Source organism: Chamaea fasciata, unplaced genomic scaffold, assembly GCF_029207755.1.
Source record: "Chamaea fasciata isolate MVZ Bird 193981 ecotype frontalis unplaced genomic scaffold, bChaFas1.0.hap1 SCAF_11, whole genome shotgun sequence".
Classification (NCBI taxonomy): domain Eukaryota; kingdom Metazoa; phylum Chordata; class Aves; order Passeriformes; family Sylviidae; genus Chamaea; species Chamaea fasciata.
In genome coordinates this window covers 8,014,809-8,042,275 of record NW_027094096.1, presented here as the reverse complement: position 1 = coordinate 8,042,275, position 27,467 = coordinate 8,014,809, and the positions used below count along the sequence as shown (strand labels likewise).

The following is a 27,467-nucleotide window of genomic DNA, read 5'->3' as shown; positions in this document are numbered from 1 at the left end:
TGAGTATTGTTTCCGCCACAGGAGGAGGGATTTGGCTTAGGAGGTGGACAGCTGCTTTTTTGAGTTCACAGTTGGATAGTCTCAGGTTTGCTTCTTTTCTTCACTCTTGGTGTTTCTTGCAGAATTTTGACTGTTTTCTAATTCAGTGTGTGAGGAAATATAGGAAAGGAGCTTCTTTATTTATCTTGATTATAGAACTGTCTCAAATTGCTCTGTAATTGTAATCACTCTGACAGAGGTTCTTAGCAAATCCCTACAGTGGCTAAAACAGTTAAGGTGCAGAAAATGTACTTAATATAAGTGAATTCTCAGCAAGATCAGACACTGTTGAAATGTATGAAGTAAAGGTAAGAGACCCTTGGGCTTTTCTGCTTTCAGAAGATTGTTAATAATGCATAGCAGGTGCTGTGATGGTGGGGGCTTTTTTATGCCCTTTCAGGAAACAGCTACTTGAGCCATAACTGAGTTGCCAAGCCCTCAGCTCCTCTCTGCCCTAAAATACATTCGTGGCATAACCCTAGACATATTTTGGAACAAGTGAGAAGGAGGTTAGTGCCTTTCTCTCCAAACGAGGTTATTTTTATATTCAGATACGCTTCTGTGTGAAATAAGACAGTGTTTGTTTAAAGCTTGTGGTTTGCTCCATGGGGTTAGTAAATTGCATGAAAATTGCTGTCAGTACTTGAGCAACTGTGCCACTGGTATTTTTCTCATATTTCTTTCTAGATGCTTTGAGCTGTTTTTACTTAATAGAAATGTTACTGTAAATATTGATTTACCCTGGCTCCTAATAGAAGCTACACTGTTCATGTTGATGTTTGTTTTGGATAATGGAACCCAGTGGTGCTTGATCCCCGGGTGGTGTTTTTCCTGTTTTCACTTGGAAGTTTCTATGTGGCAGCACATCGGAGGATTTTATTTTTCATACTGTTCATTCGACATGGCGAGTTTGGTTAGAAGTTGTAGTTTACAGATGTGAGCTTAACTTACTCTAAGTTTCAGCAAAGAAACATAATCAGGGAGTAAAGTGATTGAGGGTTTGTGGCTGCTGGTACTCAAGTTAACAGTATCACACCAGGAAAATCCTGAAAATTATGAGGATTAATGAATGCTGTTCCTGAAAGCTGTACTTGTTAAAGTTCTTCTATACTCTATAAAGACTGATACTGTACACATAATATCCAAAGCTGCAAGTTTGTTGATGTGAAAGTTACTCTGATTGTAAAACATCTCCATGAAACTGCTGATAGATTTGGGACCTGAATTTGCAGTAACTGATGAAGAGATAAAAGGTGTTCTGTTTGTAAGTGACTTGGGTACTTTTTTTTTTGGACAGAATTTTGTGCTGAATTTACTCTCTATTTCTTTTGACAGCCAGTGTTTGCATGGAGCTTTTACCTTCGTACAGGAAAGATAAGTAGCTGGTAAAACACATGAATTTATGGAGACCCAAGATAACAGGGTCAAGGTTTATCTTTAAGTCTTTGATTCTGTGGTTACAAATACTGTCAAAGGTGAATCTGAAACTAGCACTAGGCAGCCGTGGCTTTTGTTTCCATAAAATTTATCATTATCTCAAGGAATTAAAAAGATATGCACTGACAGTTTTAGTTTGAAGTCAGCTTACACTGGCATTTGGAGTATCAGTCTGCTTTAGAGCATTTCTAGACAGTGCAGTGGCTGAATTTGAGACCTTCATCCATGCTGGAGCTGTCTCTGTTGGTACTTGTAGGGCTGGAAGGTACCAGTAGAAGATACTTAGCTGCTCTGGACAAGGGCAGTGTCTCCTTAGCAGATAACTTAACCTTGCAATAATAAGAGAAAACTTTCTCTTGTTACTTAAAGTCCATATGTCTTGTTTCACTGAATGTGACATCTCTTAAATTTTACAAGAAAGCTCAAGTAGAAATTTTAATTCTCTAGCTTGACTGTATTAATACTAGTGGGATTTTAGTCTTCCTTTTTTAACCAATGTGTTTATTTTTGTGGATTTACCTACCTCTGGTTTTCAAATTACTTGGGGCCTACAGGTGGATTTTCATACCCTTTTATGATCATGGTGTTTCTGCTGAAGGTCAGCTTTGCAAGCTTGTTTTTATACTCACGTGGTAAAGCTGAAGTAGTAAACATTGATCAGAAGCAGATATCATATTTAGGCTAGATAAGATGAGAAAGTGGTCTTCTGTATAGCATTCCCTGGAAACTGCAGTAAGCATTCCGACACAGGAGTATCTCAGGTCTTGCCATTGCTCAGTTCCCATTTACACTGTGTCAGCAGGAGTGTGTTCACCTACTTACTCTAGCAGATGAAATTCATCTAATCCTGGGGAAAGTTACACATTAGTAAATGTTCCTACAAGTCATACTTGTCAGGGTCTGGTGCACACGACGGAAGAAACTCAAGCCCAGAGTGATTTTAGGTAGTAGAAATTTCTGGAGTAGTTTACAAAATCCCACTTGCATTATCGAGAAGAAATTTCATATTTTTCAAACTATTTTTCTGAACTGTTCCTTGTTCCTAATTTGTGTTAAAGCGCAAACTAAAAGTATTCCCCTTAATTTGGACCAGCGAGGAGGGGAGCAGGAAAGGTGGCAACAATCTGCTGGCAATTTATAGACTACTTGTTGCTGGCTGTTAATGACCTGCCAGGACTGGAGCACAAAAAGGTAGCTGTCTCTGATGGTATTCCCTGTAGTGTGTAAAATAAGCAAGGCTGGAAATACATTTCTGAGTAAAATACACTGTCATTGATGCTGTAACAGAACAGCTGCTATGCTTCTTAGAAATGGCTTGTTTGTACAGAGTACATATTTTTGGATTGTTTCTCTTCTTTGTTTACCCACAAACTCGGTTTATTGACAGTTTTTCATAAACAGGTTTTTGTCAAGCCTTGAGGTGTTTATCTTAAAGGTCAAGTGAAGTAGACAAGTCAGGGTAGTTACTGGATTATGCCTTTGTTTAGTAGTTTAATTCAAACTCAGTGGATCTCGTGACTATTGAGAAAGTTCTGGTTCCTCAACATATCAAGACATTTCTTTCATTCCTTCAGTTTTGGATGTCGTCTCTATTATATGGGGCTTTTTGAGGGCTGGGAAAGTGATGTGTTACTTTGGCAGAAGTAGAAATTGGAGATTTTGCCAAGACTCAAATTACAGAACCACCCAGCACTGTAAAACTTCTCAGCTTTCTTCATCTGTAAGGAGAAATTTGAGATCTTGAAGATCGAGGACAGAGAAGAAGTTTAATTGAAACTATCAATAGGTAGTGAAAAACACTGAAAATATTCAGTTTTCAGTGGAGACATCCTAGATTGTTTAAGAAAAGCCTAACCAAAGAAACGCAACGGCAAGAAACTGCCAAGGGTGCTGATGATTTGAAATTACTCGAGTGGCAGAATGTGGTGCAGGAAAAGGCTCTTAAAGGGAGGCAGGTGGATCTGCTGCTCCTTTAGGATGCATGTGAACTTGGTGCTGGCTGGTGTCACTGACCAGTGCCTGCTGTAGACAAAAACAAAAAGCACAGAGTAGCTGTGTATCAGCCCCCTTCCCCAGTAACCCACTGCTGGGCGAAGGGTGTCTGACCCATCCACCCTGAATGTCTGCTGGAACTGCTGCACTCAGGCATCCATCCCCTGTGATTGGCGTGTGGTGCAGGGGAGCGTGCAGGGCATGAGCTCCAGGTCACCGTTAATCTTCAACTTTAGAAAAATTTTCTGCTCCGATGTAGCAGGGAATGGGGGCAATTAAGGGATCCAAACTCCAAGCCCTGCTCAAGAATGCAGGTCCAGTTTTTTTGCCTTCTTTTCTTCCCTACTTCCATAGCATTTATCTCATTAATATAAATCGTATCTTCTGCTTTTTCTTATGACTGCTGTTGCTTGAAAACAAGTTCTTGTGTAACCTGTCCAAAATCAAACGCAGAAAAGTTTTCAAGAGAGTGAGCTCAAGGAGAACAGAAATGGAGAGGTTGTAGGAAAGGAAGTAAACTCTAAAGCCAGCTTCCTTCATTGCCTGCACAGGCATGTCACCGTGGACTGGGGTCTGTTTTGAACTGCAGGAAGCGCAGACAACTTTCGGTCTGTCTGTTTCAGTAACTTCATGTCAGACTGTTTTGGGACTGAGTACCTGTGCTTCTCACGTGCTCTTCATGTCTTGAACCTTCACCTCACAGGCTCTTGCTGTTTCCAACCCTGGCTAAAATAAATATTAGCACGTCTACTCTCTTTCTGCAACTCTTAGTTTTAGAATAAATCTGTTTGTAACTTACAGTTAGAAGCAAGTGAATTGCTCATTCAGAGCAGGCTGCTCTAATGTCTGTGTCAGGCTGTTACTGCGTGTGTGCAGCACACTGAAAGACTGTCTTTCACCATCCCGTGATAACACTTTGTTCCAGACTGGCAAAGAAACTTGATATCTTTCCTCATTTAAACCTTGAGAGAGAATAGACTTCAGTCTAATGTTGGAGCTAGGGACGGGCAGGATGCCTTTAGGCTTAGTAATAGGATACTTCTAGGTCACAGGGTTTAAATGGAGTGTTAAGTGAACATCAAACTTCTACTTTGCAGCTCTACTTTCAGTTCACTTCATGGAAACAGATGAGGTTTGTAGGATGCAGTGCTGTATTTTTGGTGTTTTCTGTGGTAGAAGAGAGTCATCAGACTACCCTCCTATGAAAATTCATAGGATATCTTGAGTCAAAGCTATTACTCCTAATTTGGACTGAGCTCTCCTTTTCATTTTGGAAAACATTTTTAAAGACTTGAACAGGCATATTAAAGGGTTTGGGGGTGTTTCAGCTTCTTGTGTTAGAAAAAAAATAGTTGGTAACTGTCTTGTCAGTTCACCAAGCACTTCTTCAAGTTACCTATATGTTCTCATATATATTTATTAGGGGAAGCAAATATGGGCCCTTTGACTTTGGCACAAATTGTATTTCCGTGTTAGTGGATTTCAAACTGAGCTGTCGGTAGCATTAATATCTGAACTGGAATATAGGTTTGCTTCTTTGGGTTTGATTGTTTGTTTTTTAAAGGAGGTAGTGTCCTGGCTATAGCTTTAAGAAGGGTGTTTAGCAATGTTAAGAATACTGATCTCTGAAAAGATTCAAGAGACCGTCTTGGAACTCAGAATTTGTGGATTTACTGTTTTTCCCTCCAAGGCTGTAGTTGCACAGCCAGGAATGCAGATATTATTAACTGAGTTCTGAAGAAGGCTCTGAGCGGAGCTGTGCAGGGCAGTGTGTTCCTGGCTGCACTGTGGTGGAGCAGAACAGGAGCTGCTGTCAGCACAAGCTGTGCGTGGCTTGCCTTGGTTAGCTCTCAGGAACAAGAGACTGAAGCAAACCCAGCAAGTCTTTACCTGGTCAGCCACGTGAGCTCTTCTGGCTTTGCAGGTTCTACTCTTCAGTACCTGGTCTGCCTTGCTTGAAGTGAGCAGAGCTTGGGAAGCACTTGGACAATTGCTGCTTTCATGGTACAATGACCAAAATACAGTCAGGCTTTTGAAGATGTTATTAAATTGCAACACCACAGATTTTAGCAGTTTTTACATGTAGTGCTGTGTGCATAGTGCATAAATCTTTTCTGCCCTTAAGGATTTTTGGCACCTTTTTTGCGGTCAGGAGCGCACTAAACATTAAAAAAATAAAAGGTAAAATTTACTAAAGAAGTTAAACATTTAAGCTACTGAGCTAACTTCCAGAACTGATTTGAACAGCGTGTACTGTGCACCTTCCCTGCATTTTGTCTGTTTAAATTTTCACCTCAAGTTGTGAGGTTTGCAGACTAACAGTTTGCTTGCCTTCAAGGGCAAGGAACTGTCATTGTCACACGTTCCCATTGGTTCTTCACTTTTTGCAGTGGGACTGTGTTGACTGTAATGTCAATTCTATGTGAATGCATCCTTCAGTCTGTTTTCAGTTAAAAAATCCTGTTTATCTTTGCAGATGTGGAGGTACTGTTGGTGCAATTCTGACATGTCCACTGGAAGTTGTAAAAACACGCCTGCAGTCCTCCTCTGTGACTCTCTACATCTCTGAAGTTCATCTCAACACTGTGAATGGTGCTACTGTCAACCGAGTAACCAGAGTTTCTCCTGGACCTCTCCACTGTCTGAAGTGAGTGTACCTGGCACAAGGATTTGGTGTCATTTTGGGGAGGGAGGAGCTCAAAATCTCTATAAAAGATTCTTATGTCTGTTATGATTCTACCAGGAGAGGACTTCCCATATTTTGTCTTTTAACTGTGTTTCTAATTTTTTGAATGTCCTTCAAGCTTGAACTTGTATGTTGAAGTACTCAGAACATTTAAACCTCATGCAACTCCAGGCTCCAAACTGTATCCCCAAAATTCACTGGCAACAGTGTGACACTTGAGTGTCAGACTCCCATTTTCATCCTGAAAAAGTATTGGTATAAGACTTTATTTTACTGTTTTGTGTCCAAATCATAGAAGTTACTGAATATGGAGGCAATTAAAATCAATTCAGTTTCTTAGTCTCTTTCAACACCCATACAGTTTTTTGCCTTTGAATATCTTCTAGTGGTTATTCTTTTAGAGCTAGTAAGAGATAGCTAAGGCCAGCTTTTGCAGTGATCTGGTATGTGTTGTTCGTGTAGTGCCTCACTGAATGGGGAATGCCTTTCCTCTCCGTTTGCAGTGCTTGTGTAATTCAGGAGGCAGCAGGAAAATTGCAAGGCTGCAGTTAAACTGTTTGTATGGCCCCCAGGAAGGGTTCACTTCACCCTGGGGGACTCAAGGTAGCCAGTCAAGGGGGGAGGGGAGGTACCTTCAGTATTTGGGGATGAGAGGAGATTTCCTACAGGAAGGACCTGCCACTGCTTCTTGCGTTAGAAAGTTGGTTGAGTCTTGACAACTTGTATCTTCTATTCTCAATTAAGTAGTAAGAAGTAGTTTGTAGAGAGCCCCTTCTGGCAGATTGAGTGTAGGGTTTAAACTTAATCTGGTTAGAGGATAGGATTTGCTTAAATGGAGGTTGTACCCAAATAGCTCCTTGTATGGAAGATCCTTCTTCTGAAAGTTTGGGTTCAGAGCCTTTTCATGAGGATCTGATGGGTGAACATGTTTGGAACAGGTGTGTGGGAAGGAAAGGCTTGTGACCAGCAAGGAGATCTGCTTGACTTCGTCTCTTCTCTTACTAGAAGTAGAATGCTTCAACTTCTTTCTGAATGTTTGGTTATGAATTTATTTTCCACTTAGAAATGTATATCAGTGAATAACAAGTTGAATAGATGTGATTTTGTTATGCTTCTCTGTTATGCTTTAAATGCATCCCTAAAACTGAAAATAACTAGATATTCCCAGGAGGCATATTCAGACTGAGGGAGAGGTAGCCCATGATGAGCTTTATTGGTAGGGCTTGTTTGTTTTGTTAGTTTGTCTTCAACTATTGCCCTCTTACACATGCTGTTTATCTGTAATACAGGAATGTGTCTCTTCTGCTGCTTTTGTTCTTTGCTTAGATGTGTGTTCTTTCAGGCCATTATCAAAAGGCTGATATGCAAAGCCTGGGTTTCAAGTTCTTTAAATACAGTAAATATTAAAAAATCCCAAATAACATGGCAATGGACTGTGATAATAAAAATAGATACGTGCGGGGCACAATTACTCTTGGTTAAGGTACTAGGGCTGTTTAGTGGATTCCTTTGTCACTGTCATGCCCTTACTGTCATTGGATATTTTTGACTCATAGTTGTCAGACTTTGGTTGTGTCCTGGCAAATTCAGTGCAGTGCTCAAGGCTCACATTACTCAGTCTAAAAGCAGAGTGATTCAGGCAAATTATGCTAGAATTTCAGTGAACTGACTGCTGCAGAATCACTTCTGCATCTTAAGCATCAGTGGAGGTGACTTCAAAGGCATCTCTGTCAGAAAACTAACTCAGAAAAACAGGTGACTCTATTCTCTGGCAACAAAAGCAAATTCTTTTTTTCTTAAGTATCTGTGTTGCATGTCTTATTACATTTTCTCATCATTCATCTTACACAATTTAAACCTGAGGTCTTGCTAATGGAAATCTCACCAGCCTCCCAGTGCAGACTCTCCGTGTGTCATAGGAAAGTCAGTTGAGGCTATATGGAGGACTTGTCCTGCTCTTCCAGCCGTGGATTTGCCCTTAACTGCTTTCAATGAACAGGCACAGGGATCTACTCTTTAATGCAAAAAGTTTGTGTCTTATTTTCAGTGCAGCCTCTGGCACTCGTCCAGCTGCTGTCTGTGAATGCAAAAGATCATCAGTAACTCCCTCCATTGTAATCCTGTCTGTGCAACCTCACTTTAGCTCTTTGCTGCTCTGTCAAATTCTGGGACTGTAGATCCAAAAGAAGCAAATAGACCTGGTACACTTCATTCCTATGTTTTGAAGACGCTGAGATTCCTGCTGCTTTGAATACATGTATATGTACATACAGCTATATACATGTGTAACACATCAAGTGATGGTAGTGATTTTTAAGTAGTTTAAGTGGATACAGATCATGTTAATTGGGTTCAGCATTGCTAGGTGTAAAAATGCTTTCAGGATGACAGGTCCAAATAATTTGTATTTTCAAGGTGTCTTTGAGTATTGTGTTCGGTGTTCCAATTACTGCTGTGGAATGATGCTGCCCACATAGTGCAATGGTGGCTGATTGTTTTGGACACAAAGCTGGGATATTGCTGGACACATTATGTGTCAGTGTTCCTAAACAGGAGCGGCAAGTGCAGAACCACTGGTTTATTTTTGCTTAGTGAAAGCAAAGGTAAATTTTCAGTTTGATTTAGCAGCAGAGCAATGGGGAACCAGCTACGAGACGTCAGAATAGTCTTAGAATTCCCTTCAGTGCTGTAGATTGCTTTCACGTGTTTGTTCTGATAGTAAATTCCAAACAAAATGGCCATTTATACAAGGGTAGGTAGTTTGCTTTATTGAGTAATTGACTTGTCATTAGCCTGTATAGCTCTTTGAAGAAGAAATATACAGAACTATTTGTGTGCATTGGCCAATGTTTCTAAATCAGTAAGCACAGGGTTCTGTTTTGTAGCATCTGGGAATGTAGTTAATTCTTAACTTAAAATCTGGTTCTGAAGTAATTGCTAGAGCAATTTCCAGTAATGAGATGCAGGTAGTCCTTGTTTCTCCTCCCATGTCCTACCATAGTTTTTAAAATAGCAATGTGATTAGCATCTAGATTTCACTAGAACTGAATATTAATGCGTAGTCTCTTACTGTGCCAGGGTACCTTGTTGCATAATGGTCTTCAGCTCTTCCTAAAATCCACAACTATGTGGGATCCATGTTGCAAAACTAAAGGACTAATGATGCCTTGTTTGAAGTCTCAACTCACTGCTTGTATCCATGCCTCCCTGTAAATTCCACAAATGCAGAGGGTTACACCCTGCTGCCACCCAAGCAATCTTTCCTGAGCTGTGCTTATAGTAGACATGGTACAGGAGATGTGAGGACTCGGTGGCTGTGACTCTGTGAGGGTTGCACTCCTGTCTCAGTTACTCTCAGTGAATTACCTTGCATGGATAGGTAAGGATTGTCTTCTCTGGAATGAGTCAAAAGGCAAAAAACCACTGGCTCCACAGCCCAGCAGCAGTGCTTGGTCAGGAGCACACAGGCAGCAGCTCAGAGCTGACAGGAGGAAATCCCTGCCTCTAGGAAGGGTCACTTCTCACACTGGAGGTTTCAACATTCTTTTGCTATAGTCAAAATAATCACCATGTCTTAAAGAATAAAGCAGAGAATGTACTTCTAGTTGACTACTTGGTGGGTCTTGGTATTGTATGGGTATGAGAAAGGCAGGACAAATAGGAAAGCAGCCTCATAGATACAAACTTCTGCCATGAAACTTAGTTTCCTGTTGGGAGTCTTGTGGAATTGCACTGGGGTAGCACGTGCAAAGCCGTGTTGAGGCCTCTCTATTTTTGAGAGGAGGAGATAATAAATTGCCAAGGTGTGCCTGGCTGGGTGTCACAGGCAGTACAGCAGCATCTTTCAGAGTGGCTCTCAGACAGCAATGACTGAGTGAAACTGGACTTCTGAAGTCTCTGTTCTCTCCCTTCTTGCCCTTTGCTCCCTGGCTCTCCCACTCAAAATTAGAGTTCACAAACATTGGGAGCTGATGGGTGGTGAAAGGAATGTAGCATAGAAAAAGTCTTCTTGTCTCCTGAACAACCTACAACCCAAATGTATGGGAACATTTCCGTGCTTAGTATTTTCTCCCTGATTCAGGGACACTGTCTTCAACTTCTAACAGACAATTCTGTACATGTGTTCCTATATATAAAGTTAAATTTGTACTGAGATCTCAATCTTACTTCTGCATTTAGTTTATGGTTTTCATGGTACCTTGAGCAATAATATAACTTTTTATGCTGATTCTAGGAAATTACTAAATTTTTTTTGTGGTCAGCACTGTATTATTTGTCAGTTACTATGAAAGTTTTTCACATGTAGTTTTGTTGGTTTGTGCATTCCTTAATTTTTCACTGAGTGTTACAGTATTGTCTTCTTGTTTTCTAGGATGATCTTGCAAAATGAAGGCCCTCGTTCTCTGTTCAGAGGGCTGGGTCCTAATTTAGTTGGTGTTGCTCCTTCCAGGTAAGTACAAACATGCACAATAAATGAAATACATTAAATGCTTTAATGTATGTTTGAAACGAGTCTTGCATCTGCAGTTGTAAATACTTAATTAGCAGCAAGTAACTTTTTTTGCCTGAGGAATTGAGCCATTTATATACTCCAGAACTCCTGCTGTCTCAGCATTTCCTGTCCTGTGTGCTATTGTCATAGTATTTACTGTTGTGTGCTATCCCTTGTGCAGAGTTTTGTCCACTTAAAAAGAAAAACTCTTAAGGAATTACACATGTAAACTACAAATTTGGATCTTGGCAAATACCAAAGTAGACTTAGCTTTCAGTTAATCCATCATCTTTAGGAAGCAATTATGTGAATGTAGCCTCAAAACACTGGGTCTCCCTTCCTGACTTCTGGTGAAGCACAGCCTGGTGCTCCCTTGCAGGAGGAAGCCTGTTCTGGAACCTCAAAAAGGGTGGGACACAGGGTAGGATGAGTGACTTACCAGCTGTCCCAGAGAAAGCAGATCCCTCAGTGGACTGGGCTCCAGAGGGCACTGGGGCAGTGCAGGGCTGAGGATGTAAATCTGATCTAGTTGGCAGTGGTGGTGTTGTGTCTGTTGCTCTGCATCAGCACAAATACTCCAGCTCCTCAGCTGGTGCTGGCAGGCAGAGACAGGAGCACGTTATGCCAGAGTCTGAATTTATCCTTACATAGAATGTTAGCTGAAGTTCAGTCCAAAAATAGGAGAATACATGGGAAGAGTACTGAAACAAAGCTGTGTAAAAGTAATATATTCCTTAGGCCTGGATGAGGATACTTAGTTGTTTCATGGCTCATATTTTTTTCTCCTCTGTTTAAGAGAAGAGCCTTTATGCAGAGGGAATATATTCCACAAAGGTTTTATTCTTTCCTTGACTTAGTGCCCTGCTTTTGTTTGTTTGTTTTTTTGTTTGAAGAGAAAACATTCCTATCTCCTGCACACTCAGTTAGAGAATATCTTAACTTTTCTGGTTTGAGGTATTTGGATGTTTCTGAAAGATATTATACACTGAACTTTAGATTTACTGAGGTAATGTTCTTTAGATCCTCTGCATAAATAAGAAAAAAAAAACTTAATGAAGGAATTGGATTATCTTTATTTTAGCAAAATCTTTAAGAACTTAGGAATATTGGAGGTGTTTTCTGATCACTAACTTAGCATCAATCTTTGGAAAAGCTGAAGTAACCCCAGTAGCATTTTTATTCTTGACACCTATGGCATATCAGCACTTCCTAGTCTGGAGAGCCTGTACTTCTGTGCAATAGACCAGTCTGTTCTATTGAATCTTCAATATTAATATCACTTTAATAGCAGTTTTTACCCAGGAATGGGATCCATTGCATAAGTGACTATCCTCCATGAAGAATATCCTCAGTTGAAAAAAAAAATCTATTTCTTTTCAGTTAATTATATGTTAAATCTTCTGTTCTCCTTTGGTTCTTTCCCTAGGTGAAATACTTAGCTTGCTGCCTCCCATCCACCATACCAAAAATGTCCACTTGATGTAGTGTGTAAACCGTATTTATTAGCACGTGTTCATTTCCCTCTGGCCGATTCTGTCTTCAACCAGTACTTCATTTCAATTAAGCATTAGCTAAGTGGGTTTAACATCAGGTCTTTGTTTAAATAAGCTGCAGAGAAACATATTTCATAACACATCCCATGTACTTAACTGAGTTCAGGTTCCATTTTAGAAATTACACCCATAAAGCAAGCACTTTATCTTCTTTGTAATAAAGAAAAACATGTTTGCACAGCTAATGAGGTTAATGTTCTGCTTGGGAAAGTGGCACATTCATTTTTTTTCTCTTGCAGAGGGGTGTCTGTAGATTTAAAACAATTGAGTTACAACCTGAAATGTCATGTTTATATGCACTTAAAACTAGTTTTTTAGCTTTAATGAGCGAAAACAACCATTTTTCATAATATATTAAATTGGGATGCGGACTTTGTCTAGCTTTGTTTAGATACCAGCTCACAGACTTGTGTAGCACAAATTCGCAACATTTTTCATGGTGTATTCAGAGACAAAAATCAGTCTCTATTATAAATACAGAACTCTGGAAACAAAATGTGAATTGCAGCTGTTTTAGCATTTCAAGTATAAATATTTATAACATTAAGTTATCAACATTTAAATATTACATGCTATAGTAATAAGAATGTTGTTTGGTTTTTTTAAGAAGCTTGCTAGTTCTCTTCAAATTGTCCTGCCATTGAAATGAGTTTAGGTCCATTTAGAAGTTTGTTCTGTTGTTAATGTTGAAGAATACTGAAAGTTTTTCAGTGTTTTTCTTCCCTGGCTGAACTTCCTAGTGTCACAAAAATCACTGCCATGTTTCAAACGATCTGTCCTTCCCCTCACTAGTTGGTAATCAGTGCTGTTGTGTGGGGAAAAAAAGCTCCAAGTGTCAGGTTTAGATTTTTCATTTCCACTCCTGGAATAGTCCCACTACTTTGCAAGAGTTAATCCTCGAGTAGTTCTTTACTGAGAAAGGAAGTTTTAGCCCAAGATAATCTTCAGTCAGTGAAGTTAATGGCACTGCTTGTTGACGATTTTGAAATGTAAAACATAACATAACTTGGATTTTGTTCTAATTTTAGAGCAATATATTTTGCTGCTTACTCAAATTGCAAGGAAAAGTTGAACAATATTTTCAATCCAGATTCTACCCAGGTACACATGATTTCAGCTGGTGTGGCAGGTAAGGATCTGTAACTTTTTAGCTTCATCCTACAGTCATATCTGCAAATGAGAGGTGACAATATGGAAAAAAAAACCCAACAAAACTGAACATGCTTAGTAATTGAATGATGTCTTTTTAGTGATTATCTGCCTTGGCCTCTCATCAAACAGGCTCTCTGGAGAATATATGCATGAAACTGCACTAAGTGATAAATAACAGTGTGTGTGACCAACCTTCTCTAGAAAACCTGCATGACTGCTTTTTCAGTTGTAAATTTGTGAAATGAAAAATGTAACCTTTCAAAACAGTAACTTGTTGCTCTGTAAGCTATAAACAGTGTTTGCACTGACTTCTGGTTTAATTCTTCCTAATCAGTTTTTTTTACCACCACTTTCTGCTACAGCTTTGTATGTTTGACTTGTGTTTGTTTTTCAGAAATGTGCCTGCAGTTATTTGTGTAAACTATATGTAGCACACCCCCCCTTTGTTCATATTCCAGTCTATGAGAAGTTTGCTCTACCACTAGAGTCAGAGAAGAGCAGATTTTTCATAGTTTTCATGTGTTTTCATCTCTGTAGAAATAATTCCTATTTTATATCTGCAGTGTAATTGGTGTATTTTAGTAGCTACAAATATTGGTTGCTTGATTTATATATTCTGTGCTTTGACATCATTAACAAGGGGGAGTTAAAGGCAACTGAGCTGAGTTATGGTCATGGACTTGTGCTGGGAAAATCAAAACTTGGGTTGGCAACACTTTATCTATTGTTGCCTGTGCTTTTCCTGCACAAAAACAAATATTAAGGGTTTTTTTAGAGTCCATGGGCACTTCACAGATGAATTCTGACAATTTAAGTGTTGACATTTCTAAGTCCTGTCAAATTTTGCAACCAGTCTATAGAATGTGAATACCAGCAATGTGGAACGGACTGATAAAGGTGTGATGTCAGAATAAGCAAAAGGATTAGTTTTCTATTTAATGCTTGCTAATAATCTGATACATAGAGATTTTATATAGCATATAAAATGTAAGTGGCATTACCAACTTTATCCATAAATGACACTCATGTTCATCTCTGACACATGAAATGTTGTGACAGTTCTTAATCTTTAAGAAGAGCTCTTTTATTTTGCCCAAGTCAGACAAGGGCGATGCGATGTTTGGTTTTTTTTCATCATCTAGAAGTGACTGGTTTTGTTTGTGGGTGAACAGCATAGGGAATGGGATGAAAGAGGATTTAACGAAGAGTTCATCCTAATCAGTTAATTGCATCAAGAAAGATGAAGAGTCTCCAGATCCTTGTCAAGGGAATAAAACATGTCCTTAATTTGGGGGCAGGGGAAGTGTGGGCAATATAAACAAGTCTGTCCTTAATTGAAGATAACTTGTGCATCTTGTGTAGTGCTGCAGACAAGTGAAGATTCTGAGTGTTCCTCATCTTTGGAAGTTCCTGCCCTCATTCAGTAAAGCACATTTATGGAGGTGTGCTGTAGTGCCTTTTCCTGAGTGTTTGCAGCCTCAGGCTGTATTTTGCCATGGAGCTCTGTAGCTGCTTCCCTTCCAGAAGGTTGGTGTTGTGCATTTGTCCATACAGCTGCAGTAGGTTGGGAAATGGATTTGAGCCTTAATTGCTGTTTGCCTTTTTTGACTTTTGTGTACAAGTTTTAACACTGAACAGCTCTTGGGGCTGTTAACCTTCTCCTGCTTCCCAGGTTCTGCAGTTGTATTTCTAAACCTCAGTCAGTGAACCAGAATGCTTAGTGCAGGCTCATACCATAGATCTTGGCACTGTCCAGTACAGCAATTCTCAGGTTCTTTGACAAGCAACATTTCAGTTCTCTGTTCTGGTGTTATTCTGATGTATGAAAAGGACTCTGCAGTTAAAATTAACAGTGCTTTCTTGAGAATGTGCTAACCTTGTTTTTGTAATTCTAATATATTTCAGAAAATGCATTTAAACCAGCTATTAACAGTTTTACCTGCAAGGTTTGTATTGCTGTATGATGCAAATCACCTTAAAGAAATGGCAAAATAACAGGGACAAGGTCAAATGTGAGCTTGTATTTGGTTGACAGGTTAATACAGAAGATCGTTGCAATATTTGGTTTGGAACCTAAGATTTCAAAATTGGCAAGGTGGAGAAATACTTCAAATTAGCAAAAACAATAATCAGTATTGATGTTTTTCTTTTTCAGCTGCCATTGGTTTCAGTAAGGAATTGAGTAATTCAGCCTTAAATGAGGGTGGTTGTTTTGTTGGTGGTTTTTTGGTGGGTTGGTGTTTTTTTGGATATGACCTTTCTGTTTCATAAAGTCTAATACCTAATTACCATGCAGTGGGATTTGCACTTGCAAAGCTTTTCCTGTAGGTTGCAAAATACAGTAATGATGCAAAAATACATTAAAAAAAAAACAGTTGTAACATTGTTTTATGAAAGTACTGCAAATAGTGAACTTTAGTCAACTTTAAATTCTGTTTATTTGTATTGTGCTAATACACGTCTCAGGCTAGACTGATGTCGTTGTTAAATAAGGATTGTTTAATGCACATGGTGGTTTTGGGAAGCTGAGGTGTAGTAGTATTTTAAGCAATTTTTTTGTTGGTTGGTTTTAGGCCTGATTCTTCATTCTCAAAATACATATTTATGGTTTTAAGATTCTTCTATTAAGTTTGTTTTATCCCAAGGAGAGTGAAGTATCTACATATTAGTAACGGATGCCTTATGCAGACAGAAATGAATGCTGTCTTCTTGCTGTGCTAGTTTCCAGCATATAAAGCACATCGCCCTTCATACCTAAAATATCTGTGTTGACATGAAGAATTACTCAGCAATCCTTTTTGCTTACTCCTCAGCATATCGTGGTTCTCTTTATGCAAACTAGGGCAGGGAGTATATCTGATCTTGCTACAAAACTGAGTGTTTGCTTGTGTGAAGAGATTGATTTCTGGACATTTACAAGTTAGGCTAAATTCTCAGATTCACTATAAACTCTGCCTTCTCACTGCACTCAGCCTCTCTCAACACAGAGAAGAAAAGCTGTAGAGAACTGAATGAGATACTTGATTCCTGTATGGCTTTCTTGTTTGCTTTTTTAATGATTCACAGCCTCAATCAGACAACACGGTTGCAAATCTGCTGCAAAACTACTTTGCCTTGTATGCTGTTGCTGTTTTTTCTAGAACTGTACTGGCAAACCAACCCAAATGCAGATTATTTTTTTTTAATTCATATTTATTAATTTAAAAATAATTGGCACCACATTATTGCTTAGAGATACATTACTTTGTAAGTTTTTAGTGCTATGTACACAGTTAATTCATACCAAATAAAATGCATACTTAGTTCACTGATCTTAGAAAGTTGGATTTCATAAGGCATCTTTTCTGTCCCAAGACTAGGCTAGCTTTAGTGAGTAACATTTACAAGGGAGTGGGGAAGGAGGAGGGTTCACTTGTAAATTTGCTATATAGGTAAGTATTTGGAGGGGTAAAATTAAACTGCTGCAAATGAGCAGAAATTTCAGTACTCAGTGCATTTTACACATCTATTTTAATATCTGTGGCCTGTTTTGATTATTTTTTTTCTTTTTTTCCTAAACTTTTACCTGCAAACAGTTAGATTTCCCAATAACTGACAAATCCTTCCACTGGGATTTGATTTGTACACTTGTGTCTGATGAGGTCACTGCTTGTTGTTATGATACAGAAAAGCCTGTGTCTATTTTAGGCATTTACTGTACATTTCTCCCGTGAAAAGAGTGAGATCGTGTCATCTCATGCTCCCCCTCCGCAGGTCACTTCCTGCAGCAATATGGACTAACTTAAACCTCGTGAGTACTGAACTGAGCGTCTCTTGCAGCCTCTAGTGTAAGAACCACACATTGGGTTTGTGATATCTATTGAATAAACTACCTAAGGGGAAGACACTTCTAGCGTGAACTCAAATGATGTGCATTGTGCAAAGACATCACTTTTCCTTAACTCTGTGTAGAGTGATTTTTTTTTTTTCTGTGCCCTTCAGGGAAAGGTAGGAAATACCTTTCACTGAGAGCTGCTACTGTACTTAGCTCTGGCTAACTGAAAGCCCCTTCTGGGTTACACAAGGCATTTTGGGGGATTTTTTTTCCCAGTGTTCCAGAGCTGCCTTTAAAATGCTGCAGCTGATATTCTCTGTTGTCACATTTATTTCAAAGACCTCTTTTCTTTCTTTTTTTTAATATGTGTATATATTCCTTTCTGTCTTTCTGTTTACTCTTTTGGTTTGTTTTTATTTTACTGCTTTTAAATTTTAATTCATCATTCCACGTTCACATGTGTCTGTATCAATTACATTGGCTTATAGATTAAAAAGCACCAAACCCTATCCTTTGAAATATGATGCATAATAGGAATACCTGGGATCTTACCTGTCAGTAGCTGGGATATCTGAAAAAGTAGATTGAGATAATTCTGTCTGAAACTGAGATGCAATAAAATAAAACTGCAGGAGTTTGTAGTATAGCCAGATTATCTGTACTTGTCATGAATCTGGGATCTTTCTTGAGGGTGCAACACATTGATAGGCATTGTAAAGTATTATAAAGATCATTGAGGCTTTTAGAAAGAAAAAATGAAACAATTGATGGAGCTTCATGGCAGCTGTTGAAAGCCCCCCAAAGTTTTACCAAATATTTTTGCTACAGATTTTCTATATTTAAAAATCGAAGTTTATCTTCTGAAGGATCCCAAATGGTATGTTTCATGTTTTAGAGGGCTTTCCTTGGTGTCAGCATCTCTCAATTCATTTTTCTTCTTTACTAACTGCATTTGCTACATTAGCTTCAAGAATTGACCTGTAGTCATCTCATCTTGAAACCTGAATTACTGAAGGCCCTTTCATTTGAAAAGTTTAGTTTGAATGTCAACTTAGGCCTGTGACAGCCATGGGGAAAAATATTGGCCATGTTGCTGAGTGTCTGATCCTACTGTTGGAGGTGTGGCATTTAAATAATGCTTAGAGTGACCCCAGGAGTGCAGTTGTGAGTAGCGTAGGGGCTGCATCCTGTGCCAACCACTTTCCACTGGAAATTTCCAGTATACTCTTCCCAGCCAACCTAGAAGTATCAGGCTGCTGCTGAGTGGAAACAATCACTGCTGTCACTCAGCCACTGTCACTGATGGTGCCTATGCACTGCCTGTTCCAGATTCAGGATTTGCAGACACTCTTGTTTTGAGTTGAATATGTAGGAGAAAGACTATGTTACCATCTAAGAGATAAAAAAATTCCAAAACGTGCAACTTAAGTAGGAGTGCAAAAGGCTTTTTGGCTCTCTTCACTTGCAATTAAGAACTAGGAGAGACTTAAGAACTAATTTTGACTTTTAGAGAAGTCTTTCCTGGAAGATGTGTTGGTAGGGAAAGTGAGTGATTTTTCTCCTCCTTATTTCAAAGCCTTGGTTCAGTTCTGTGCATTTCCTAGTGCACTTCATGCTACAAAGATTCTGATCAGAAGTCAAATTTAAAGCTTTGTTAGTGCCAGTGTAAAGAAATAAAAACATGCAAAAATGAAGTTTCAGTGTAGTTGGACTCAGGCTCAAACACTATTGGAATCACTGGAATTGCTGTGACATTAAGTAACAGGTCAGACAGCCTGTGGCTGCTTGAGCTACAGAGCCTGTTTTGCACATGTGGTTTTAAAAACATCCCATGCCTTGTTATGGCAGAGCAGTTCCCCACTGCTTTGAGTTTTTACATCGTTATTTACCTCCATGAAATACAGTTATAAAACTCTTGGCTTATTAGAATTTCACTCCATCATATGGTGGTTATATAAGTACTAAGATATAGGAAAAATTAGTAGTGAATCAGAAAAAAAAAACCAACTCCAAACCTTTATTATCTATCACAGGAAATTGCTTAGTTTAGCAATTTGAGTCAGTTTAAAAATCTGTTTAATCAGAAAATTGAACAGAAGCCTCCAATCGTTTTTATTCTTTTGGTGTAGAAAACCAGCTTAATCTTAGTTGCTGCCAAATCTGGTAATTTGTTTTTAGAACTTGACCTGAAAACCATAATGACCTGTTTAAGCTTTGGGGGTGGGCACAAACCTTAGAACAGTTAAGATCCCCTGGCATTTCTGAGTATTGCAGACCTTTGTGTGCAATGTAAACGTAGATTGTGATTGAACAGGAGTAGCATGTATGCAACCAGTTCTGCTAAATCTATTTCTGTGAGCTGTTACTGGTCTGATAAAGGAGCTTATCAATAGCCTGTTGCTGGATAAGTACTGTGCCCCAGCCGTGCACTGAGCAAGGTAACCCTGTCCTTCCCCACACACCCCGTCCATCCCCTTGCAGGAGGGCAGTATGTCTTTGTAGTTATATACCAGCCATGTGTGTCACTTAGAGAGCAAGTGTCTAAATTTATCATCTCTTGCCTGGCCATGTTCCAGCTTTTCCCTTTTCCTGTTCTCTCCTGCAGACATGACACCTCATTGATGGTGCATGTGTGATATTACAGCTTGAGATGATTTTTTAATTTTATTTTTTTTCAGAGCTACCTTTCACTCTGCTTTCTCTCTCTTTCTCCACAGTTGTGCAGAAGTAAGAGTGATTCTTACTTCTGTTTTTTTTCTTTTTTCCTTTTCTTTCTTTTTTTTTTTTTCTTTTTTTCTTTTTCTTGTTTTCTTTAGTGAACTGAAAATCAAAGCTTTAACCCTCAGCCCTTATGCAAGCCTGAGTAGTGGCTGTCTGTCTGAATAGTTAGAAGTCATAGTATTTACTTTAACAATTTAAGCACTCATATGCTTGTAAAAGTATTCCAAGGCCAGCCAACAACCTCTGCTTTGAATACTAAATAAAAGATTAGCACTCAAATATAACTGCTCTTTATAGTTCAGTATTAAAAGGTCTCTTAATTTACAGTAATAAATGCCTTTTAACTGCACCAAAAGTAGTATTTATTCAGTCTGCATGCTTTTAAACTCGGATTGTATTTCAGGTAACAAAGTAAATTGAGGCAATGTTTTATAGCATCTCAAATTGCTATTGCTGTCTCTGCAATGCATTCTTTACTGACTTTTTTGCCCAATTGGCTGATACTTGTCTAGTTGGCATTGCTGTTCTGTGGTGTCAAAACAGGGTTGGTATTAGATAGGCAGAGAACTGTAGTTAATTGGCTTATTTTATGTGGGGCATCTCTTCCTGAGAATCAAACTTACTCAATATTGATGTAAAATTAAAAATCTAAGTGGTCATTGGCTGTATGGATTCACAAAATGCCAGTAAAGTGGGGACTTCAGAAAAATCAGTATAGTCCGAGTTTTTGCATCCACTGTACCTTACTGTGTGCGTTTGGAACTTAGATGCAGCCATTCTTGTGATATTATCACATCTAATTTTGTTATTTTTACATTTTTTAGGCTTTACTGCGATCACAACAACTAATCCCATTTGGTTGGTAAAGACACGATTACAGCTTGATGCAAGGTAAAGTGTCAATAGGAAACCTCACTGCTGTGAGAAGATTGTACTCAAGTGTTGTGAATCTGTTCTGCACTCAGAATGAATTCTTAAATATTCAACACTTCAGATCTGGAAAGTTGATGCTGGTCTCTCTACAAGTTCTACTATCACTTCTCTTTTTTTAGTCTGTTCTGAGACAGGCTTGAGGCACTGTAGTAGTCTGACCAGCAAATTTGGAATGAATTACAAGGTTAATAGTTTCATTAAAATCATGTTCTACCAACCATATGCTTACATTTTCATTCAGTAATACTTTAACTGTTGAGCTAAACATTCCTGAAATATGGATTCAGTATTATAGCAAATGTTTAGAAAAAGGCTTTATACATTCTCAGGGGTTTGTTTTTTTTTTTTGTTGTGGCTGGGTTTTTTTACATACAGTGAGTTCTAACCTATAAAAAGGGAAATACTTCTTTCATGGATAAAAACAGGAATTGTCCTAACATGGGGTAATCAGTAGATTGTTTGGACTTACCCTAGAATTGACTACAGAAATGGTTTATTATGAAACTTGCAGTGAAAGTACAGTTTTATGCAAATAGGAAGGAAGACAGACCTCTTTATTCCCATCTGTTTGAGCCTATAGGGGGAGACTGGTATGATGCCGTATGATGTGTCCATATGAGTTATCTGCTGTTTTATTTTGTGACTTGCTCACTCAGACCTCTGCTGGCACAATCCATGTGCCTGCACTTGCAGCTGTAGTGAAGCACATCTCATGCAGTGTTGTCAGGGGTTTGCATAGTTGTGTACAGTATTCTAACTACTTCAGTATGTACAACTCAATTCAGTGAGCAAGCTCAAAATGGGAATAAAACTTCATTTGACAAATACTGCTTGAAACAGGTATGTCTAATGAGCATTTTCCATTACATCAGCAGAGGCTTAGTTCAAATAACAGCTGCCACTGTTGGACTGGTTGCTGTGCCAGTTGTTTGCTGAGAGCTGTAATGCTGAAGGCTGCTGTTTCAACTCTTAGCCACTGAATGCTGTGGAGCTCTTTACTGGGGCAACAATTAGGGTAAATCCATTATGCTAAAGGAAATGGTCATTTTTCTTATGAGTTGCTGACATGGATAGCCCATTTTGGGAGTCTGTTTCCCAGCAGTTTAGTCCTTTATTGCATGACATTTGGGGAGGCCTAAAGCTGCTCAATGTTTCTCTGTGATACTTTTTCTTCAGTCACTGTGTGAAGTTTGGCTTGGTTTCCAGGTAATGCTTTACCTGTGTTTAGTGCTGAAGGCCTTTGAGACTGTCAAGTGACTTGGAGCCCCTCAGCATCAGTGCTGGGTATTTCCTAAGTCTTCTCATCACTACAAACCTGTTTTAATATTTTCCAGTCTCGCAGGTTGCACCAGTTGATATTTGGACTTGTTTTCTCCTTTTTAGGAATCGTGGAGAAAAGCGAATGAGCGCTTTTGAGTGTGTCCGCAAAGTTTATCGCCTGGATGGCTTTAAAGGCTTTTACCGGGGAATGTCCGCATCCTACGCTGGCATATCTGAGACTGTTATTCACTTTGTCATTTATGAGAGTATTAAGAAAAGATTACTGGAGTATAAGACTGCTTCTGCCATGGACAATGAGGATGAATCAGCAAAAGAAGCATCGGACTTTGTTCGCATGATGATGGCTGCTGCCACTTCCAAAACATGTGCAACATCAATAGCATATCCCCATGGTAAGTGGGACATGTGCAGCCGAGGCCCTGAGTCAGCTGCATCAAAGGGAGCCTTCTCAGTGAGATTTGTAGCCAACTTGGGTTTACTTGCTCAAGAAATACTTCTCTGTCTATAAATACCAGATTTAGCAGGTCAGTGTGAGTATAGTATTCAGAAATGGAAGTGCTTTACAGTGGATATCTAGCATGACCTTTTCTTAGGCAATGTATATTTTGCCAAGGGATTTGCCAAGGTATGGCCCAAGGTGCTCAAAGAGGTACTTCTAGTTGGAATCTTTCCATATACTCAGCAGTTTTCCATAATATGCCAGCAAGTTCTTGTCCCCCTTCTAGGGAAACAGGCTGTTAGTTTGTGTGTCAGTTGCACTTATCTTCCTGCAAAGTAGTTGTGTGTATATTGTTTGTTAATGAACTGAATGCTGAACTAATGTGAATTTCTGAGCTAAAGTGTAAGCCCAAGCAGCAGTCCTCTTCTGGGTTGTAGCTAAGCAAATCAATATGCCTTGTTTAGTCAAATATCCAATACTTGCTCTCTTCTTACACATACTTGTTTGCTACTCTGTTCGTCTTCTTCCTCCTTTCTTTAAAGAGGAATTGTGAGATTGAGAACTCGGGGAGGGGTATTTTTGTGTAAAAATCCCAGATCAGATGCTGAGAAAAATAATGAGAAGTGGTGAATGTAACAACTCAATTTTTCTTTTTTTCCATTGGTTTTCTTTGTACAGAGGTTGTACGAACAAGACTAAGAGAAGAGGGAACAAAATACAGATCTTTCTTCCAGACACTCTCTTTGCTTGTGCGAGAGGAGGGGTATGGTGCCCTTTACCGAGGTTTAACTACACACCTGATCAGACAGATTCCAAACACGGCTATCATGATGTCCACCTATGAAGTTGTAGTCTACTTACTTGATGGATAGCAATGTGACAAGGTGGAAGAAGGTGGAAGATGGAAAGACTGGAGTGGACCACTGAATGTGAATGCCAATGTGGTGGGCAAGAGGAATGTTGGATCAGGAACAAGCAGCTGTGGACAAAACAGAAGGTTGATTGTGGGCAACTGAATAATTTTGCTGCCTTTATTGTGTGGTCTCATGTCAGTGTGACAAATGGGAGCTGCCCCTTAGGGAATGCCTTCATACATCTCTTAATTCAGAATTATTCTTTTCTTTTCATCTGTTAATCTAGACAAAGCCATTGAGTCATCTTCAGAGACCCAGTGGGTGAGGGAGGGGACATGAAATATGTTCCTGGGCAGTCCTATTACCTTCTCTTAGTGATTGCTCTCAACTATATCATTTTTGTTCTGTTATACTGCATAGTAACCCGTTGGAGGAATGGGCAAGACAGTACTTTTATAGCTTTCTATACCTGAAACTTCCATTTAGTTGCTCTGAAGATTTATAGAGACTGAGGTAGTGGTAAGTGTGTAAAGTTTTCCATGTTGCTACCTCAAGACAAAATATGGTGCAGGGACCTAGAACAGTTATTTCTTCACTACAAGAGGTGATACCTGTTGTAGCTTTTTGGTTTTGATTGTTCCTTTTTTATTTTCCTTGATGTTTGAGCAGTGTTGTAGGTTAGTGAGAGAGAGTCTGATTGTTCAACTCTTCAGGTTATCAGCCTGTTCATGTTGGTGTATGTGGACTTCTGGTCCTGCTGCATCATCCTTTTTCTTTTCTGGAACTTCCCTTAAGTGAGGGAGGCCTATGAAACATTGTCTTGTATCATCAGTTTTCCTTGCCAACCTGTTCAGGTCACTCATACAGCTAAGGAAGAAGTTGCTGAATGCTACTTTATAGCTTTTTTAAGGATTTTAAATGTGGTGAGAAATCTCAACTAGTCCAGCCTCCCATTTGTGAAGACAGGATTCACTCAGTTTCATGCTGCCTAAGCACAAGCTGATACCCTTAAGTATCTGGCAAATCCTGCCTTGGATTACCATATGGGAGGACTGGGGGAGAACACATATCACCATGGCTAGGATGACCAGAAAGCTGAAACCAGTTGAAGTTGTGATAGATCTTGTCAGTGCAGACAGGCTCTGTGCAGAAGGATGGAGAAATTGTAAATGATATTTTCTTAAAAGCATTCCCCCTGATAATTGCTGTATCACTTCTGTCAGCTTGAGCTCAGTAGATGAGCTATAACCTTGTCCTCCACATTGTCTGATTATTCAGAAATTGGTTTTGTTCTGTAAGCCAATTGCAAAATAATGCCTTGCATTCAACAGTGAGGCTTAGCTGGTTTATTGTCATAAATTATGGAATTTTCCAAAGTCATACAACTGGAGTGTCAAGCAGTTTAATGTTGCAGGAATTTTTACAGCTTTCCAGGCAGACATCTTCTCAGTCTGCATCCATTATCCTTATGAGGAAGATGACCATTTATAAAGTGGGGTCAATAGCTTTCTCCATGTAAATGCTGCTACACTGGCATGGACAGAACTGTGCTCTCAGCTCTTCCAGTGTGGTACTAAAGTACACTTGAACTGTGCATCATGTGCAATGGCTTTATTTTAAGAATGACTTCTTATGCACTTTGCGGCCTTCTTAGGGCTTAGGACTTTTCTTCCTCTTACTGATTATCTGGAATCAAACTGTGTTTGAAACATGCAGTTTGGTTTTAAACAAAGCAGGTGGTTTGATTTCTGTGTAAGCTGTGCAGGAGTTTATGCTGTAAATCCATAGCATCTCTGTGGTGGTGGTTCTGTAGGCTCCATGTAAAACCTCAAAGTTTGCAGAACAATCAGTCTGGGTTTTTCTCATTTGCTTTCCTTTATTTTGACCCTTGTCATGTTCTCCACACAGTGTCAAAGTGTTTGAGTATTTCATGTAATTCTCTGTATTAATTCGCTCATCCTCTAAAAGCCACCCATAGTAAGTGCATCAACCTTGCAGTGCTGGATTGACTTCCCTCCTTGGAAAATGTTCCCTTTTTAACGACACAGCATGATCTGAGGAGTGACCATGGTGAACTTGATTGTCTCAAAGTGAAAGGAGTGCTTAAATGTGTTTTGAAGTGGGCTTTTTCTAGTGATCTCTCTAGGAAAAGACTGGAGTATTTATGGCTGACCTAAGATGCGATGTGATGCTTTTCTTCAGATAAATAAATGCTGCAGTAGTGACTTACTGTAACTTTTGTGATGTAGAAAGTGGGTCACTCTTCAGGGTATCTAGATTGCTTAGTCATAGCCAAAACTTAAACTGGCAAAGACCATACTCAGCTTTGGAGTTCATGAATACAGTGAACCCTTGGAGTAGCCTAAGCTTCATGAGTGTTCCCCTCCTCTGTTTGGATACGTTGTCCCTTGGTTCTGTGTTTGTCTCCCATTCCTGGGTATTCGCTGGGTCCTGGGTGTGTGCCTTCTCTGGGTAAGAGCAGAGCCCCTGGAGCTGATAAGCAGGACATTTTAACAAGTACAGTTGAATATGGGAGATATCGGCTAAAAGCAGACAATCAGCTTGTTACTCCAGCTCTTTAAAGGGTGTTCCAGCTTTGTTTTAAACTTTAGAGGTGATCGTTTTGGCTTCCTTTGCATAACCAAACATAACCCCAAAATTTCTTGGGATTTTTCATTATTTTTAAACTACAAGTACCCGCAAAATTACCTCTGATATATTTCCCAAAGATCTTTAAATTATTTGTACCGTTTTCTTGATATTTATTATAAAAACTCAAGAGGAATAACAAGACGCTTCACTCAATAAAATCTTTTAACTACGGAGCTGAAAGCAGTGCATTTAAACTTGCTCACCTTGATTTGCATTTGGATGTCATGTATTTACGTCCCACTTGTGTGTGCTAGAGGCAAGGATGTGTGATGAGCCCGTTGCTCCTTTCCCGGCCGCGCTGAGAGCCGAGGCCGGTGCGCGGCGGGGCCGGCAGGCGGCGCGCTCCCCGCGGGAGTCACGGCAGGAAAAGCCGTGGAAAAGTCCGGGAATGCCGGCCCTGAGCCGCTCCTGGCCCTGCGGTGCTGTGTGGGAACAGGCAGTGCTGCACGGCGAGATCCGCTGGGCCTGGCCCACTTCTGCTCTGCCTGGTTGGAAGTGGGCTTAGACGAGGGAGCTGTGGAATTTTTTGGTGGTTGTAGCTGTAACTGAGACATCGCCTGTGCACTTACCCATTACCACTGCCCCATCTCTGTTTACATAACGCACTCCGCATCTTCCCTTGCTGATTGAGGTGTTAATGACAGCGGATCGTTTCTTTGTTAATGACAGTTTCTGCTAGTCTGTTTTTCTTACGCATCTGCAACATTCCTCAGACTGCAGCGTTTTAAAAGAATGCTTCCAGAGACAAGAGTGGAGAGCCTTTATAAATGTTGCTTCCTGTTTAAACTGTTCAGATTTGGAAAACAAGCTGAATGCTGAAGTGTGCCTAGGAAAATGTACTACTTTTTTCAACTTTGTCTGTTAAAACTGAGTTATATAAGTTTTTTTCAGTTCTTCTATTTAAGAGTCTGCCTACCCTGCATATGTGAACATAACTATGCCCTCAGAGTCATAGCTAAACACTCACAGATGACAGAATACTTCAGTACTCATGTGAGGTTTGCTATTATTCTTGCATACATGTAGTTGGCTGTAAACTATGTGCATTTACTCTGTATTTATATAGTTAACTTTTTGTTTGGATTGCTTTAAACTTCAAAGCAAATTAAAATTATGTGCTTCTATTCAAATGTTGCCTGCTGTGCTAAACTGTACACTGTTTTTAACCTTTTAATTTTTCTATTATTGATACATACCAGTGCCTGCACAGTTGTGATTAAAAATGAAAAATTCATCAACCCAGTGAATCATTTTCTCTTGTGCCAATTTACAGTAGCTGAAAATAAGGTGTGTGTGTGTATTGTACCTTTCGTATGGCCTTTTTGGATGGATGACTTAAACTAGCAGTTTGTGTTGTTGCAGTTGGATTTGAACACAGTTACCTCCGCAGAACCAAGTGATCCTGTCTGTCAACTGAGATTC

The 27,467-nt window shown here is 39.4% G+C and overlaps 1 protein-coding gene across 1 annotated transcript in view; it reads left to right on the top strand.

The window, feature by feature from the left end:
• The window catches only part of SLC25A36 (solute carrier family 25 member 36), a 29,973-nt gene extending 2,804 nt beyond the window's left edge, over positions 1-27,169 (top strand). The window contains exons 2-7 of the mRNA XM_066194210.1: positions 5,945-6,115; positions 10,527-10,604; positions 13,228-13,328; positions 20,711-20,777; positions 22,203-22,492; positions 23,218-27,169. Of these exons, the coding sequence (XP_066050307.1) occupies positions 5,945-6,115; positions 10,527-10,604; positions 13,228-13,328; positions 20,711-20,777; positions 22,203-22,492; positions 23,218-23,411 (901 nt within the window). The 3' untranslated portion in view covers positions 23,412-27,169. The remainder of the gene's footprint in view (positions 1-5,944; positions 6,116-10,526; positions 10,605-13,227; positions 13,329-20,710; positions 20,778-22,202; positions 22,493-23,217) is intronic.
• The last annotated feature ends 298 nt before the right edge of the window (positions 27,170-27,467 follow it).